Raw genomic sequence first — 18254 nt, forward strand, 5'->3', positions numbered from 1 at the left:
TCCTGAGACACCAGCCCTCACTTTCAAAAATCAAGGCCTGCAACGGAGCCAGTCTGGAAGCCAGGCAACCTAACAAGCACAGCCAGCTTGACTGGATGGAAGACCATCCTTTGAGGCCAGCAGCAGTTACTCAGCAGCTGTTCAAAGCAGTCACCCCTGGCTGTGATAGCTCCTGCAACTGCTTGTATGCAGCCTCAGACTCAGTACCACACCTGCCTTGGCTCCAACCCTGCCCCTGCCTTGCCTCACTCCAAGTAACCCAGTTCTGATCATTGACTCTGTATCCTGTGATGCCTGCTCTAACCGTTGGCACAACTGCCCACATCGCAGTCACTCACATGCCCTGCCCCTAAATTCACACATGGAGGTGCTTTCCTGATATGGCTTTCCTAGTTCCTGCAGGGTATGGGGTGTTGGATGATTCTCCCACCCCACGGCACTGTTTTTCCCCTCTCAAACCAATCTCGATCACCTGGAGGCATCTGCAACATGGGAAAGGGCAAAGACTGGGCAAAGTTAGGGGAATAGTGCTGCGATGGCTGGATGGCCCAGATTACCTTCTCTCTCGCCTCTGGACTGCAGGCACAAAAGATACACCTTGGTGCTGTATTAGCTTTTCTGCAGTGCCCACCCTGGTGCTCACTGTTGCCAGACGACCTCATCGCCATCCTGTGTGATTGCAGAGGAGATGCCTGGATTCCAAGGCCAGAAGGGACCACTGTGATCATCTAGTCTGAGCTCCTGTGTAACATCTGCCATAGAACGCTCCCAAAATAATTCCTGGAGCACATCTTTTTAGAAAAACAACCAGTCTTGATATAAAAATGGTCAGACTCCACCACAACCCTTGGCATATTGGCCAATGCTTAATTACCCTCGCAGTTGTGCCTTACTTCCAGTCTGAATTTGTCTAGCTTCAACTTTCAGCCAATGGATTTTGTTATTGGGGTCCAAGCCAGTGTGGAAGTGAGGGGATTCTGACAGATTTTCTTCCTCCCTGGCTGCGCCTGTCGATTTTACCATGGGACATGGCAAACTAGACTTTTCAGGTGCTCAGCAACAAGAGGGTATGGATGCTGCCATCATGGCAAGCTGGCCTTTTCAAAGGAACCCAGTGACTTTCCAAAACTCTGTTGCTTGGGAGCAAATTATGGTGTTTCTTAGGGAAAAGGAGGGCGAAGCTCTGCTGCACTGAGTTTCCCAATCCCTATACACAGAATTATGTCTATTTCGCAGGGCAGCCAGTCTTCACTTGGGAACCATACAACACGGTTTGGTGGCAGTGGGGAACGGACTGGCTTGAAGTGAAAGAGAAGGTTCATGACTATAAATCAGATGGTGCATTGGTGGGGAACCTTAGCACCATTGCTGATGGACAAGCTTAGATAATAGGCTCAGGAGCTATGGGGCACATATATAACTGGCCTGGATGGGACTGGGCATGAGAAACAAGGGACTCCCAATCTGAGTGATGTCTTCTATATTTTAAATGTGAATTTTGCTATCAACCCACCACTGCATCATACAAGGCTGGGGTAGACAAGTGTACAAAACCAAATCTTTATTAAAGCAGTCATAGGCAAATCAGTGGTTTAAGTCCACTGCAACGTGCCACTTATGTAGATTAAGAGTAGACTCAAGAAGCTAACTGGATGAAGACATAGGACTCTTTGATAATTGTATGTGATTTCATCTATCTACTTATATGGCCCTCACCACCATGGTAGCTGAAAGACTCCTTTGAAGGCTTCCCTCCAGCAGTTAGTTTTAAAAATATATATAAAGGTATTAATGTATGTAGTTTCTAGAATCTAGACTGTACAGGAGGAGGTCAGGTGAAACAGAAATTCAACAATGTAATTCACAGATAACCTGTTCAACTGCTGTTAATTCCAGGGCATTTGAGATAAACCTGAAATAACAATGTGTGCATATTTGCATTCCAAAGTTGGTGGTGGGAAGGGGACACTGTTTTACACGTTATTAGTTAATTCTTCCATTCACTTGGACTCTCAAATCTTTAAATAAAACAGCTATATACAATGTTCTGAAATCATGTAAGCATGCATATATATATATATATATATATATATATATATATATATATATATATATATATATACACTATACATGGCATGTGTTTATTCTAACACAGTCAACAAACATAATATCTGCTTGGCTGATTGCATTATTTTTAAGACCCCCCCTCTGCCCTTTTACCTCCTACAATTGCTGTTCTTGCCCAAGTATATAATGATTAATGTGTCCTTCAGCAAATGCGATCGGATCTGTCTGATTGTATTAGTTCCTGTTCATTGGAGTTACTGAGCATCAATCACGTTTTAATCAGAGCTTGTGTACATTGACTTTTTTGTAAACAGCCTCAACAATGGGGCTAATTGTGATCCTGAATTAAGTCCTTAATGGCAATGAAAACTAACTAAAAAGAATACAACTTTCATATATAATCATGCTTTTAATTTTTAAATGCAACCATGTCTGTTTCTAATGTGCCACTTAACCTGTTAAATACCCTAAAACTAGATTAGCATTTTTAAAGAAAATGCCATCTTTATATTTGTAATCATTTTTATTAACGCAAATATCATTATGGGACTCCCCTTAAAGTCCCCAGGTGTAATAGGCCTGTCTTACCTTTTGCAAAAAGCTGTATTTAAAATATATATATTCACTTATCAGATCATCCATCTTAATATTAATGTGTATTTTTTAAAAAAGATGGTTACTCTTCCTTAAAAAACACCAGTACAGAATCCATATATTGTGCACTGAAATAACAAAATAATTGCCACTTATATGAGCAAGATCACATCTCCTTGTTCAGAAGTGTCAATGCAAGTGTCACCCTAATAATGAAAATTGGTTGTGATGTATTTAACGCTCATTCAAACTGTTAAGAGGAAGTGTTTTAAGTTTAGAAAAGAAAAACAAAAATAAACTAAAATAAAATGAATGTTGTCTTTTGTCAAATGTCTGGCCAAAAGTTGTGCTCATTGGTTTCTTAAGATCATGCCAGGTATCCCATCCATTTTAATAAGCAGTGTTTAGTGATGGATTCAGAATTGTGTAAGATTAACTATGCTCCCACATATAAACAGTGTGATAAATTAAGCCTTTAAAAATGGAATTCTCCCACTTAATGAGGACCAGTTGATTTCATACTTTGTTGACCTTTCTGATCTGTCAAGTAAGGATTAGACTGAAACAATTACTCTCATTTTAAACCCAATATTGAATAATTCTTGTATTATTAACATGTAGCTATCCAGATACTTAGAGGATGACAGCATTTTTGTTCAGCTACTGAAGGAAATACCTGAGAGTGCAAATGCTGCCTACAAGCATAATGTCTTAGAGCTCCCATTTAAGGATGGATGAAATGGTTTTGAAGATATTAGGAAACTCCTGAAGCTTTGTGATGGTTTTGAAATGTCTGATTAACTCCCCTTTCTTGCCCATACCCACACGTTTTTGCAGTTCTGCACTTGCAGGTTCTGGCTGGGATGTGTGTCAATATCCCCCCCTCCCCCCCAAAAAAGGCTATTCAGGTGGTCTTTCCATCCTGACTGGAAGCAAGTAGTACTGGGACTCTCATAAGAAAGACTGTTGTTCTGAGGTTTCTATCTACTTTCTGCAGGTTCAAGAGGTTCAGAGAAGCACCCAAAACTCTGGATGCTTAGCTCACGCTGAGCCAATCCTAATTTTCAAACGTCTTGAGTCATGCCCACCAGCAGTCTTCTCTAGGACTGGTTAGCCCTGGCACAAGAAAGCCTACACCCAAGGTGTCACAAGACAATGGAGGATTTTACCCCAATGTGGTCACTGGTTGGTAGTCCATAAAATAGAACAATTTATGCAATGCTGAAACATAGCTAATTCCCAGTATAAAATAAATTAAACTCAGGTAGAATATCCCAAAGGCAATGGTCTTGTAGCTTCAGTTGACTGAGTCACTTAAAACTAGGCTGGATGAAGTACTTGGGAATATGCTATAGGAAATGTTTTTACATTAACAGGATGATCCAGTAAGTCTTTCCTGTTTCTAATTTCCATGATACTCTGGGGAATTCTATGAATTACATGAGTTGGTATATCTGTGGAATTGTGAAACACCTGTGCACCTATTGGGCTAAAGAATAGCTAGAGAAGGAACCATCAACTCAGTAGAGCAGTTCCAGGTCAGAGATTATAGAGGAATATAGTTTTCTCTGCATGAAGAATATGGTGGAAGGTTGTAGTACCTCAGTAAAGAGAGAACATCTCTCCCTGGAGGAAAATAGGAACTGAGCAAAGGCAACTATAGTCCAAAGAAAAGAATGTATCTAACATTATAAAGCATTAGTTTGTGTCTCTATGTGTGTATGAGATAGAAACTCGGACCCATTTTTAGATGTATGAGGGGATATGGGTCACATGCTCTGTTATGTGTTACATACTCTACTCAGTCCTCACAGGGACCTGCCATTCGTGTCAATGGGAATGCTGTGCAAGGAGTGAGAGCAGTATCTGACAACTAGGTGATATTTAGAAAAGGTAAACTTATCCTTGTTGTTATGAAGGAGACAGTGGTATTAATTATATTAACTTGGTATATCATAATACAGAGATGAGTTATAACTTTATGGGACAAATCCTGCTCTGTTCTACCAGAATGAAGCTAAAGCCTAAGAAATAAATGAATAGAATTTAGTCCTGTATCTATAGTTCCTCCACACAAAAAATTACATGACATTAGAAGAATGCTTCATAAACGGTGACCAGTGGTCTGCAAAGCACTGACTGGTCACGTGACACTGGCTCATCCTCCCTCCTTATTTTCAGCTGCTAGATTGGATTTACAAGGAAGCTACTTTGTTAACTTGCCTTAGCAAAACCCCTATGCAGGTGGGTTGTGAAAATGTTTTTTTTTAGTAAGTCCTGGTTTTCTTTTGATTCTTTCAGCCCATTTTTGGTGCTTTTGGTGAAAATGAGTGGAATTTGATTTTCTCCCAGTGGCTGTGTGTGGAGAATAATGATTCTTAAATTGTGGCTGAGGGGGTGAAATGGTACAACAGCAATAAAAGACTGGACACTGATATGGAGAAATGTAAATTGATATGTACAATAACCACAAGGTAAAGATGATTTATTGATTATACTCCATCCTATGGCAGCCCCTCAGTGAAATTAAAATAGTGATGAACATAAGGATGGGTTACCTGTCTGATCCATTCCATGCACATTCAAACTTGTCAAAGATGCAGTCATTTTCATAAAGGGAACACAGCTTGCTCCTAAGGTAATCATGGACCTGTTTAACAGAAAAAGACAGTGCAGTTTTTACAAATCTTTGTTTTAGAGTATGTCCTATACTATTGCTCTTACAGGTTGGTAGAGTTTACAAAGATAGAGCATACTTCTATCTCTTAAACATGAAGTCTGTGCTTTTCTATAGTTCAACTAGAAGAGTGCTATAGAATTAATGTAGCAGGAAAGCTCTGGCTAGAGCATGCTCTTCTGAGCATACTGTAGATTACTTCTCTCAAACATGGCTGGTTCCCGTTAGTGTGACTTTCTGAACTTTAGCCTGATTCCAAAACAGATCTTCCTAGCTGATACAGCAGCTGTGCTAATGAGAGAATGAATTGTCTAATTTAAATAGTAAATAATAATAATCCAAGATCTATAGACTTTCACTTACAATATAGGGCTCTGAGAGAGAGGGCCCTGCTCCATTTATAAGGGGGAGGGATAGCTCAGTGGTTTGAGCATTAGCCTGCTAAACCCAGAGTTATGAGTTCAATCCTTGAGGGGGGCCATTTAGGGATCTGGGGCAAAATCAGTACTTGGTCCTGCTAGTGAAGGCAGGGGACTGGACTCAATGACCTTTCAAGATCCCTTCCAGTTCTATGAGATAAGTATATCTCTATATGTTTGTTAAATGTTATAAAAGCTATAATCTGAGGTATTACATTATACAGCAATTAAGAAATAAAGGATGGTAAGATACATGGTGTCTTATTTACATAGATTAGTACCCAGAATACTCTCCCGCTCTGATAGCTACTTCATATCAGTGATGATGTCTGAGATCTGAAAACAAACCACGAGTTCTTATTTTGCATGCTTTGAAAGTAAGATTTACAGAAGACCTTATGTTAGGCTGCATATTTCTATGGAGTGTGAGTTTATCATAGAGGACACAACTCATGTGCATTGCATCAGTCCTTTAATTAATTCAGTTTTTTTCTTCTGTATGATGTTCTTCACCCCCACATTGAAATAAGGAGCCAGAGAATTCCTGCCTGCACAAGGCCTAGTAATCCAACACCTCCATCCGATATGAATGTTGTATAGATGACTTCTGAGGAAGTACCATATCAATGCAATGTAGCATAAGGACCAAATTTAGCCCTGCCATAAGAAAGTACCCCTTCCATTGAAGTTCATGAAAAGTATGTCTGTTTCTGTCAGAGGTAAATTTGGATCTCCTGACTGTGGTGTTCTCAACACGTGCAGTATCCTCTGCTGGTCGAAGGCCTAGAGTCTTCTCCAACAAGATACTTTAATACCAGTTTCACTGTTCTGTCTGGAGTTATTAAAACTAGAACTGTTTGCAACAGCTGCACTGTACTGTAGTGAACAAACTTGCACATTAACTCAATTTTTATGGGCTATAAATTTCTGTCATGGATCAATTTTCAGAATTAGATTAATGAGCATCCTAGGCTATATACGATCAGTTAAAGTATGTCAGCTGAACACGCTATTTACTTAATAGCTAATAAACATGTGGGAGATGGGGGTAGAATGTTTCCCAGTTAAATGCATTTACTGAATGTTGCACATTGTGGTGCACATTCATAGTGGGTGCTTCATGTAACCTTCATAATGAGATCATTTCGTCTTCCCTTTATTGATAGCCACCAGATTTTTTCAGCAGAAATTGGCTGGGTTCCCTAATTGTCACTCATCTCTAAGGCGACAATCATTGTCTCATTTGTTAATATTTTTAAATGTGTTACAGGATTGGGAGTATTTGTGTTAATCGTGTTTATTGAGTTAATTTGTGTTATAGGAGTGTGGCCCTTTCATCAGTATTCTGATTGCCTCGCACCAAAATCAACACATGGAAGAAATTGACAAAAGGGGTAGGATGAGAGGATGAAGCAGCAATAAAATTATGTACATAGTATTCAGTGGTCTCAGATCTCCACCTGCCTAGCTATTTTCATCTTTTCATGATCTTTTTTCTGCTACCTGTTCCATGTACCACCTGTCCATTGTGACTAATGCTCCCTTTGAAAAGTGCGTCCAGCTCTACAACTTTTAATCAGCTATGCAGTGCTTTGTGTTTCCTCCACTTTCATTCGTCCTTCTGAATTTCAGAAGTTCTTAACTCCTCGTTATCAAGGTGTTAATGCTCTATCCACAGGCTTTCACAAATGCCAGTGCTCATTTGTCAGCTCTTCATTCCGACCTTTCTTTTCACTCCTGATCACACTGATACCCTCCAGGATAACTGTGAGAATCTTTGTGGTTAAAAATTTGAACATCTGTCCTGTTTTTCCATTGTCATCTCCCACTAATGGAATGCTGAACTGTCATAAAGATGAGGTTATCAAATCAGCATCCATTGCATCAGTAAATTAAACAATGTACCAGAGGCAACCATGCACCAACATTACCAAGATCACTGCTGTGTTGGCCTCTGCAAAGGCAGCACAGCAGTCGTGTGGATGATTCCAGATGATGACTTCATCCCTCCCTGCACCAGTCAGCACAGTGGCTGTGGAAGGGAGCACACATTGCTACCTCCTTAAGACTGGCACAGGGGTGGCTTTCCCTGGAAACTTTTGGAAGCTCCACATCACCTCCGTGGTAGCTCAGTGCTACAATTTTGCCCTGTATCTCCTACCCTCAATGCAATGGATTGATGTGACTGACCATTTAGAAACACGGTTTCAATGGGATAATCTGTGGCCAGTGGCATTGCAAGAAAACACATTTTAAAAAACAAAAAGTCTAAGACCACAAGCAATAAAAGTACTTTTGTTTGTACACTTAGGTTGTTTTTATTAATTATTATTATTATTAATTATGATAAAATTGATCCACTGCTTAATGAATTCTGGAGGTAAAGTCCACACTATCATGGTTTGATGATAAAGCTGGATTTTATTGTCCAAATATTGCTCGTATGTGCTATCTCACAATCTATAAAAAATGTTCCAATTTCCAGAAAAGCTGTTCTTAAAGAATTGCTACCAGAATTTTCCTTTCTGGAATCATGCTCCTCTGTTATGTAAGCCCTTGACAGAATTATCCAGACAGTCTACGCTCTAGGAAAACACTAGGGAGCTATTTTGTTGGAACAAATTATTTCAGGCAGTGATTGTCATGACAAAAGGCACGTTAGTCTGAATTATTGTCATTAGGCCTGGCCCACTTTGGGATCGCACCAATACTAATCACAAACATGGTCAAGTTTGGTTGTTGCTAACAGAGGTCTGTATTATTCTGACCCCAAGGTGATGAGGCCTTAGAGAATTACATGACAGAGCTTGTTTAGAAGATGGCCAAGAAACTAAATTCTGTCAGTGGAGCAGTTATAAAACCTTTCTTTTCTTGACCCCTATGGAAAATCTCCTATGGTGACCCTTCACGGAAACAATCTCATCTAGCCTCCAAAATATATACACTGCATGTGTGCACATGGCACTTCACAACAGTCCAAATTTAGACATCAAGTAATATACAATGATGACTACAACAAGGGAAGACCAGGCACAGTGGATTAAAAAGGCCAAGGGTTGCAATAATATACCATGTTGTTGTTTCAGTTAGCAATATGCTTAACAGTTCTCTGAGAGCAAGACATATGAGTGACGTGAGGAGTAGAAGGAAGGCCGGTAAAATGGTGAATGTGTCAGAGCAATAGAGAGGAAGGGAAGGTGGATGGAGTGGATAAGGGTACAGGCAGCAAAAGAAAGACAGAAGGATGGTTCTGTAAAAAGGAGAATGTGGTAGGGGAACACAGTGAGGGCAGGATGAGCCACCAAAACTGAGCAAAGTCAATATGAGAGAGTTTTAATATTAGTTAACTGGGCTGACTATCGGGGTGGCTCTAGACATTTCGCCGACCCAAGCACAGGCATGCCTGCGGGAGGTCCACTGAAGCCACGGGACCAGTCTGCCTCCCGGCGACTGGCAAAGCGCCCCCCGTGGCATGCCGCCCCAAGCACGCACTTGGCGTGCTAGGGCCTGGAGCCCCCCCTGCTGACTATGGGAAGTTGTGATGGCTTCCTCTTTACTGCTAGTGCAAGTGCCAGCTGATTCCAGACACCTGAGGCTTTTTCTTGGCCACCCCCTTGAGGGAGAAGGAGGCTGGGTGCTGAGCATGAAATGGAATCATGTTATGTGGATTCCTTCTAGCAATTAAAGGGAAAACAGAGAAGAGAAATAGAGTACAGTTCAGAGCATGTCAGAGGGATATAATTTTTCTCTAACTTTATTTAGTGGCAATAAGCTGAAGATAATGCAGTTCAGAGTCCTGCACAGGATGTATTGGAAGTCTGCATGTCTTTATAGTTGTGCCTTGTGAGAACTTGGCATTTGTTAAAGTAATTAGTGCTAGTATGAGACACATTACAAAGACTAGTCCAAAATACAATATAATATTGGGACTGAGTAATGAATATTATTGATGGGATGTGAGGATAAAAATAGCCCCTGACCTTCAGTTACTTAATGTACATAAGTTCTTGTTATGAAGAACACATTTTTATAATGGTTGTCCATAGCACTACCTAGTGTAAAATAGGATTAAATTTAGACACAAAATAGTAGCAACATGGAGAGACTGATACAGTAGATCAGTAGTTCTCAACCAGGGGTCTAAGGCCCCCTGGGGGGCCTTGAGCAGGTTTCAAGGGGCCTTCAAGCAGGGCCTGCATCAGACCTCCTGGGGTGCAGGGCAGAAAGCTGAAGTCCCACTGCATGGGGCTGAAGCCCAGGGTCCTGAGCCCCGTCACCCAGGGTTGAAGCTGAAGCCTGAGCAATGTAGCTTCATGGGAGCCCCTGTGGCGTGGAGGCCCAGGCAACTTCCCTGCTTGCTACACCCTAAAGCCGCCCTGGCTTTTATATGCAGAAAACCAGTTGTTGCAGCACAGGTGGGCCGTAGAGTTTTTATAGAATGTAGGGGCAGCCTCAGAAAGAAAAAGGTTAAGAACTCCTGCAGTAGATGACAAAGCGAGCCTCTTTTAACAAGTATCTTATATCCTGAGTACATGATGATTCACCACACTTTAAAGCAATATTAATGTTATAGATGAGAAATCTTTTTACCCTACAGTAAATAATTGCTACATGGGTTATGATGCATTAGATGAAATGATGTAGTTCAAATATTCTTATTTATCTTGTTTATCATCTTATGTTTCACTCCTCTTTTTTGAATGTAGGCTTTTCTTTGTTATTTCTTCGTTTGCAGTTGGAAAGATACAGTCCACCAAGCCCAGATTTTCAGAACTGTGTTTGAGCAAATACATGTCCAATTTGTACCCACAGTTATTGTGCTTACATGTGCAGTTGTACTAATGACATGTACAAATATCAATATGTTCAAAAATGCACAGTTCTGAAAATCTGGGCCTTAATTGCTGCCTTCTGAGTACATGTCAAGGTGTATAATAATATTTCTTTCTTAATTTGCATTTGCTATCCAGACATTCGTGTGCCTATGGCCTAGTGGACATAGTATTTGCATGAGAAAAAATATATTTTAAAAAAGTATATTTTTTGAACATTTTCTCTTTTCTATAAAATCCAGAACCATCTTTTCCAATGAGAAGAGGACAAAAGGCTGCAGAAAATAGCCTGAATTTACTGAATCCTAATCACTGATGTTATTCTGTCCTACGAGGCATCCTCTCATAAATCACTTGTGATCTTCCTTGTTTTGTTAGCTGCAAAGGATTTATTTATACCAATGTCATCACTATCCTCTCTAGAGTGGGTAAGTGTTTGAAAAGAAAAGACAATCTATAGTTTCACTGAAGGCAGCAAGACCTAGTTTTAGACTTTCCATCTTTTTATAAGCTTCTGATTATTTCAGTCAGTACTGACAAATTTACATTTTACTCATTTCCCACATCTCTGCATGGAGAAATATAACTTTTTAATTGGCCCCACTGCTAGGTGTCAGGTTGATTTAAAGGTGGCCAGCTTATTTCAAAGATTCCTACATGAGGAAATAAAAGCAGATGTCAGACTCAAGACAAACGGGTTGGCCTGCCCATTTCTTTCCCTCCAGGGAGAAGGCTGCTTACCACATTAACATCTATGCAAAATAACACATTGCCAGAGGTCCTAAAATCTTAGACATGGATGTAACATACCAAATACTGTTTTATTTCCCTCACTTCTCATCATGTTTCACATAAGAACCAAAATCTCTAACACATTTATCACTATCAGGGCAGTTAAGTTACTGAAGAAAGTCAGTTTTGTGGCTTTACAGGAATGTAAATTGGCATTTTCAAAGGCTAATATGGGATTTAGCTACACAGCTCCTACTGAAACTAATGGGATGTGTCCCAGAAACCTGAGTCTATATTGGCTGCTTGTACAGTTAAAGAAAAACAAGACCCTAAATACTATTATGGTGGGATTTGGCACTCCTGATAAGCCGGACTCCTGAGTTCTTATTAAATGTTACCAGGAGTTCAGGTAAATAAATAAATAAATAAATAAATAAAACCCAAACCCCACAACCCTATTCCCAAGGCAGGGAACACGGGCTTTACCTCCACTGACTTAGAATGTGGGATATATACAGCAGGATATTCATTTTCAACTTCTGATCTCCTGCACGGCTGTCCATAGCTAGGCATTACTGACCAGCCCAACTGTACTTTTAAAGATTATCATTTTACATGTGCTTATGCAGAACACAGTTTTCAACAGCTTTTTCCCATTGTATTTTTGCAACAAGGACTTTTGGGGGGCACACTTGTCCCACTTTGAGTGATCTTAGAATATTTTAAACTCAGATTGTTCTTACCAGATGGCACAGACTCCAGGGCCCAAATTAACTATTGGTTGAAGTCAGCAGAATTGCATGCTCCAACATTGAATTAGTCACTTCATGTGAGTCTCACGGGCGTTAGCCAAACTCCCATAGTGATGACAATATTATGATGTAACAAGGGTTTCTTTTGGGATTAGGCCAGTTCAGAACTCTAGGAAGAAATCTACACGTGGGATTTTCAAAAGCTCTCAGCACTGGCCTAATTTTGCTCCCCCTAACTTAACGGTGCAGCTCTCATTGATTTCAATGGGACCAGAGTTAAGCCAATGCTAAGCACTCTTGAAAACTCCAACCTACATCTTTATTACAACCATTAAATTGTGGAGTTGCATAATGAACATCTTGACACAGAACTGAAGAGATGATTCCCCTGGATATAGACAGCAGTTGTTTTAAGGGACAAATTCAACTTTGGTATAGCCCCACTGACTGCAGAAGAGGTAATGCTCTCTCACCAGTGCTCTTAAGGCTCAAGTGAATCATATCTACTATTTATTTTAAAGTGACTCTTGTATAACAGTCAGAACAAGCACTGAGGATCTATAGTGCGCTATGAATATATTTGGAATATTGAGATTTTTTGCAGCGTTGCGCTTCAAGACATAGCAAACATCTACCTGATATGTTTCTATAGGCTTCGTTTCCATGTTCAGATCCCAAACTTTGACAGTGAGGTAATCCCTTGTTAGCATATATCGGCCACTGTGACTGAATTTAACATCCGACACTGAAGAGATAATTTCTGAAAAAAACGATCTGTTACTGGGGTCTTCCGGTTCTTCAAAAACTGTTTTTTAAAAAAAAAGAGAGAAAAAGAAATTAGAATATCATAAACATCTTTCTCTTTAGAAATAATATGGTTAAAGTTACAAATCCATATCCTATATCATGAATGATTTCGCTGTTAATGTCTTCATGCTATATTTAAATAAGAATACAAGATTCACATTTTAGAACATGGGCTTTGACAGTTTTGGAGGAAGCAAACATGATGGCTCAGTTAAATGGACTACAGATTATGTCAGTTTAGAATTGAGTAACAATGATAGCTTAGAATTATCATTTATTCTGTGCATTACACTAGTGCTTAGAAGCCCCCGTCATGGACCAGACCCCGTTGTTTTAGGTGCTGTATAAACACAACAAAAAAAGCCAGTCCCTGCCCTAAAGAGCTTATAATGTGATTAAGTGTGTGTGGTGCCTTTCATTCGGCATGATCCCATACTGCGTTACAAAATTATACTCATAAGAATCATTTCATCCACCAATGAAGTACAACCACCTCTGTGTTTAAAGACAGCAGCCATTGAAACTCTTTAAGGTAAAGACTATCTTTTTGTTCTGTGTTTGTATAGCCCTATGAAAAATCTGAGGACAGGAAATGAAACAAATTTTCCATTTAAAACTGGTGAGGGAAGGTATGTATTAAATGGAAATTAGTCACGATCCTGCAAAACGTGACAAGGGATCGTTCATGTCCACAAGAAGTCAACAGAGCTGTGCAAATAACTTACTTTTCAGTTCACTGGCCAAGTCAAAAACTAAAACTGAACTGTTTTGGGTCAACCCAAAATGATTTTTAATTTTTTGGCAAACCAAAAAGTAAAAGAAAAAAAATGTTTTGGGTAAATCAAATGAAACAAAATGTTTTATTTCATTTGACCAATTTTAACTTTTTTTTTAAATTGCAGCAACTTTCAAAACTAAGTTATTTCAAATAAAAAATTGAAATGTTTTATTTCAAAAATGTCAAAACAAATTTTTTTTGACTGACACAATCTTGTGAATTTGACATACTTTCGCAAAATGTTTTGGTTGACTCAAATCTGCATTTTGGCAAAAAAAAAAAAAAGGTTTATCCAAAAAACACTTCCCAGCTCTAGTCAAGAACTTCATTATATGTAATATCTCTAGACGCAGAGGGCCCACATGACATGATGGGATCAGCTGGTTCAGTAGCGACACAGTTAGTGAATCACCATTGCTATTCTTACACCTTGTTTGTCCTGGGAGGGCTTCCATCCCATTACTGACCAGCTGCAACCCTGCTTACACTGGGAGATGTATATATTATTAATGATTTTTTTTCTTATGAAAAAAGTCCTCTGCCAAGGCATTTGGAGTGCTGTACAATATAATAAAACATTAATTATGGCTGAGATTTTCAAAAGGTGCCTAAGGGAGGGAAGTACTCAACACTTATGAAAATGGCCTCTCTGAAAAATTCTGACCTAAAATGGAGAGTTAAAATTAGTTAAATATAGTATACACTACAGTGTACAACAACAGTAATAATACACTCAGGCCTTTAATCTGACACAGTAAGGAGAGGTTTTGAGCATCAGCTTGCTAAACACAGGGTCATGAGCTCAAACCTTGCCCCATTTAGGGATCTGGGGCAAAAATCTGTCTGGGGATGGGTTCTGCTTTGAGCAGGGGGTTGGACTAGATGACCTCCTGAGGTCCCTTCCAACCCTGATATTCTATCTGGAGTTCAACATTATTTTTCAAAAGGAGAATTATCATCCCTATTTCACAGATGCAAAAACTGAAGACCTGTAGCTAACAATAAAAGATATCAGGTATATTTCAGATATCAACATGAAATAAGTATTAATTAATGTTGTAACATGGGGTCAACAGGCCTCAGGTCTATAAGACAATAGCTTAGCTAAACTGAGGCCTAAGGCCTAGAGACTTGACAGGAGCAACTACCCAGTAAGTGATCCTAGATCATAAGTTGTCACAAGATAGCAATGACCGTGTATTACAAGATGTCATAATACAGAATACTGCATTAAGCAAGTGTTGCTAAACTGCTGATATTTAGGAAACGTATATTGCAATGTACCAGTTAAAGCCGGTTAGAATATTATAGAGATTTTTGCAAACATAGGAAATCAGCAATGTGCCAACCACAAGTTGTTATAGTGACTGAGTGACATAAATGTTAATGAGTACAAGGAGAACTAATAGCCCAAGCACCTATCAGGGTCAGGAAGAGACCATGGGTCTCCTGACTCCCAGCCACCTTTGCTGACCACTTAACCATACTTTTTCTGTATGTTAAGTTCACAGTCTGAGGTGAGATGTCTGCAAGTAACTGAGGAAAAGCGTTTACTAAGTATTTAGATAAGTAAAGTGGCTTTCTCTCCCACCGCACCCTTAAAGCAAAATAATTAAAATGCATTTCTGTGTGATTACTTTTTGTAGTCCACCAAGGATTTACTTCTCAACAAAATTCAAAGGATCTAAGTTACAGCTTTGGAGAATCAAAATAATGTCACGCTGAAAAATGAGAGAGCTGATTGTCTGTGGGTTAGCTCAGAAAATGATGGGCAACTTCCTTTGCGGATGGTGTGTCAAATGCAGCCATGCTTTCACATGAGAATAGACTCTCTATATTTAAACACATACAACAAATCTAAATGATAATTAACTACATCAAAAGAAAAAAGAAAGAAAGAAAAAACTTTTCAGCCTGAGAGTAAACGAACACCTTTAAACAGCTCTCTGGAAATGTGCGGAGACATTCAGTAAGGTAGATATTTTGTAATTATCCTGTCAAGTTTTCAATAGAAGTCTGATGAGCACAAAGCAATTATCATCTCTCACACCTCTTCTCTTTAATCTGTCCAAACCGTGTATTGCGAATGGCAGGAATTTCATCCTCCTAATTATGATGTAAAGTTGTTATTAAAACCAGGAAAGAAAAAAGCCACTAAAATGCTCTTTCATTTATGGCAGTGATGAGTTTTCTCCGTGTTTCTCAGCTTAAAAGCTCTACAGTTCTGGCTGAGTTCTGCTAATGATTTCAACAGGAGTTAGATCAGAACTGGTGTGCTCTCTATTTTATTACATAGTCATAATGGTCATGTACAATAGTGGCCCATATTTGTGAAATACGCAGGGTTCTCTCATCATCTGTTGTTTTCCTATATTTACTACAGTAAATACCTTGAATACTATAAATCATGAGGTTATTTATCGCGAATATTGATTTAGGTATTAAAGTCAAGGTTCACTACCTTTTTTTTAAAAGGGGAGGGATAGCTCAGTGGTTTGAGCATTGGCCTGCTAAACCGAGGGTTGTGAGCTCAATCCTTGAGGGGCCCATTTGGGGATTGGTCCTACTTTGAGCAGGGGGTTGGACTAGATGATCTCCTGAGGTCCCTTCCAACCCTAATAATCTATGATTCTTTATATGAGAGAAAATGGATTTGAGTAGCCCTGATCTGCCATAAGCAACTCCTTTAAGCAGAGTATCTAGCCCCAGAAAGATCACCTCAGTGTAGGGAGCATCTTTGGGTGGTTTTGTGACCTCTATAACACCCCTGTGTGCAGTGGATATAAGAGACATGCTAGAGGAAAGGGGAGTAGCTAGGGCACCCCAACACACTGAGCATCTCTGCCTGCTATATTAGTTTGCTGGAATCGTTATCATCAAGTGTAAGGTAAAGTGGCCTTTGGTCTTCTCTAGTTCACATTGGGAGACCAGTACTGTAGAGCACACAGTAGCCCAGGATCAAGAGAGTGCAAAGCTGCTTTAATTTTATATAGCAAGAGAAGTCTCATTAAACTGGGATTTGGAAACAGAGTTTTGCTGAAAGCTGCTTAAAAACTAAGTTATAATTCTCTAGCAATTACTAAACAACTTAGATAACTTCTGTCTACCTTCAGTTATGAAAAAAATGGATTTCATACTCCAAATGCAACTGTCCCTTCTCAGCGTTAATTAGATCAAAATGCTAAAGCTAATTGTCCAATTGCAAACCATTGCACAAGCTAATGAACACAATCATCAGTAATCGTGTGTCATTTGAATTTTCATTTAACAGTACCTAGATTTAAATATGGTCTTGATGGTAGAGGCAGTGCTATCATTAGCTATGAATTTATCTGATGCAGTTATATTGATTTGCTGTAACTTGTGTGAAACAAATATTTTACAAAAGTTTGATTTCCTAACTTTGTGACTCTGTAGGTTTAAACTCAATAACTTCCCACTTCTTTCTGTTGTTTCCACCCTACTAATCTCACTGCCTGACACAATGGAGAGGACCATATGCAGGACAAGTAGGGAAAACAGCATGTACAAGGGAGATCAGTGGCTCTGTGGAATAATCCCCATCTGTCAGGCTCTGCAGCTTATAAGAGAGCTGTTATGTGAAAATGATACAGAATGACAGAGAAATTTACTTTCTTCTAACCCTTCCCAAGGACTTTATTAGAATAAACAAGGAGCATTAGCCCTTAAATTTTGCTTCACTGAAGAACTTCCACCTTGAACCTCTTCTAGCTCCTGCTCCAATCTCCCTGGCTTCTTGCTACAGATTTAAAAACAGTACCTATTTTCACAGAAAAATGTCTGTGTGGAAAGGGGAAAGATTGGGTTGATGGATGTGCTCCATAATATTGCTCCCCTAAAGTCTGTAGACAATTTGCAGCCTAAAATCATATTGTTTCCTTCTAAGAAAAATCTGAAGGAAACTCCGTGAGTTGAAATCCAGATTTCTTTGCCTTTCCATAGGTTTCTTAATGTAGGGGAGGAGGAGACAATACAGGTCAATGTGTGTAACATAATGCCTCTGTAGCTCGCTTTTCCACCGTTTTAACTTGGGCCTGATTTTGCAATTCCTTACTCACATGTTGGTGGGCTTACTCATATGAAGAGGGACAGCCTGTGCTGGCAGCATTTGCAGGATCAAAACTTACAGAGGCAGCAGTTTTGTCAACAATACACATTGTCATTCAGTCAGACTGATACTCATTTTGAATGCAATATCACTGCTATGTTGCTAACATTTACTTTATCAAGACAATTTTAAATACAGACAATCATCATTAGTTACATGAGCACATACTATTTCTTAAACTATATAATACATGACAAGTTTTTTTCCCCTACATCCTTGTAAGACGCATCATCTAAAGTGCATAGTGAATGAGACACTAGTGTTGTATGTAAAGCAAAATTTATTTTAACACATAAAATAGCCCCAAGAGGCACACCTTATCAGTATAAATAAGGGGCTCTTTTAATTCCTGTAATACTCCTTTAAACGAGAGTATGTAATATATAACGATGAGTATAATTAATCGGATAGTGGTGCGGTATTATCAGAGTATTGGCTAGCCGGCGTATCATTGGTGCGAGTGCGGC

At 39.4% G+C, this 18254-nt stretch overlaps 1 protein-coding gene across 6 annotated transcripts in view; it reads right to left on the reverse strand.

Moving 5' to 3' along the window:
- Positions 1-18254, reverse strand: part of PPP2R2C (protein phosphatase 2 regulatory subunit Bgamma) — a 279740-nt gene that overhangs the window by 10052 nt on the left and 251434 nt on the right. For all 6 annotated transcript variants that reach the window (XM_039540607.1, XM_039540603.1, XM_039540606.1 and 3 more), the window contains 2 exons: positions 12709-12878; positions 5220-5311 (listed from right to left, as the gene is read on the reverse strand). In XM_039540607.1, the coding sequence (XP_039396541.1) occupies positions 5220-5311; positions 12709-12878 (262 nt within the window). The remainder of the gene's footprint in view (positions 1-5219; positions 5312-12708; positions 12879-18254) is intronic.

Source organism: Mauremys reevesii, linkage group 5, assembly GCF_016161935.1.
Source record: "Mauremys reevesii isolate NIE-2019 linkage group 5, ASM1616193v1, whole genome shotgun sequence".
Lineage (NCBI taxonomy): Eukaryota > Metazoa > Chordata > Testudines > Geoemydidae > Mauremys > Mauremys reevesii.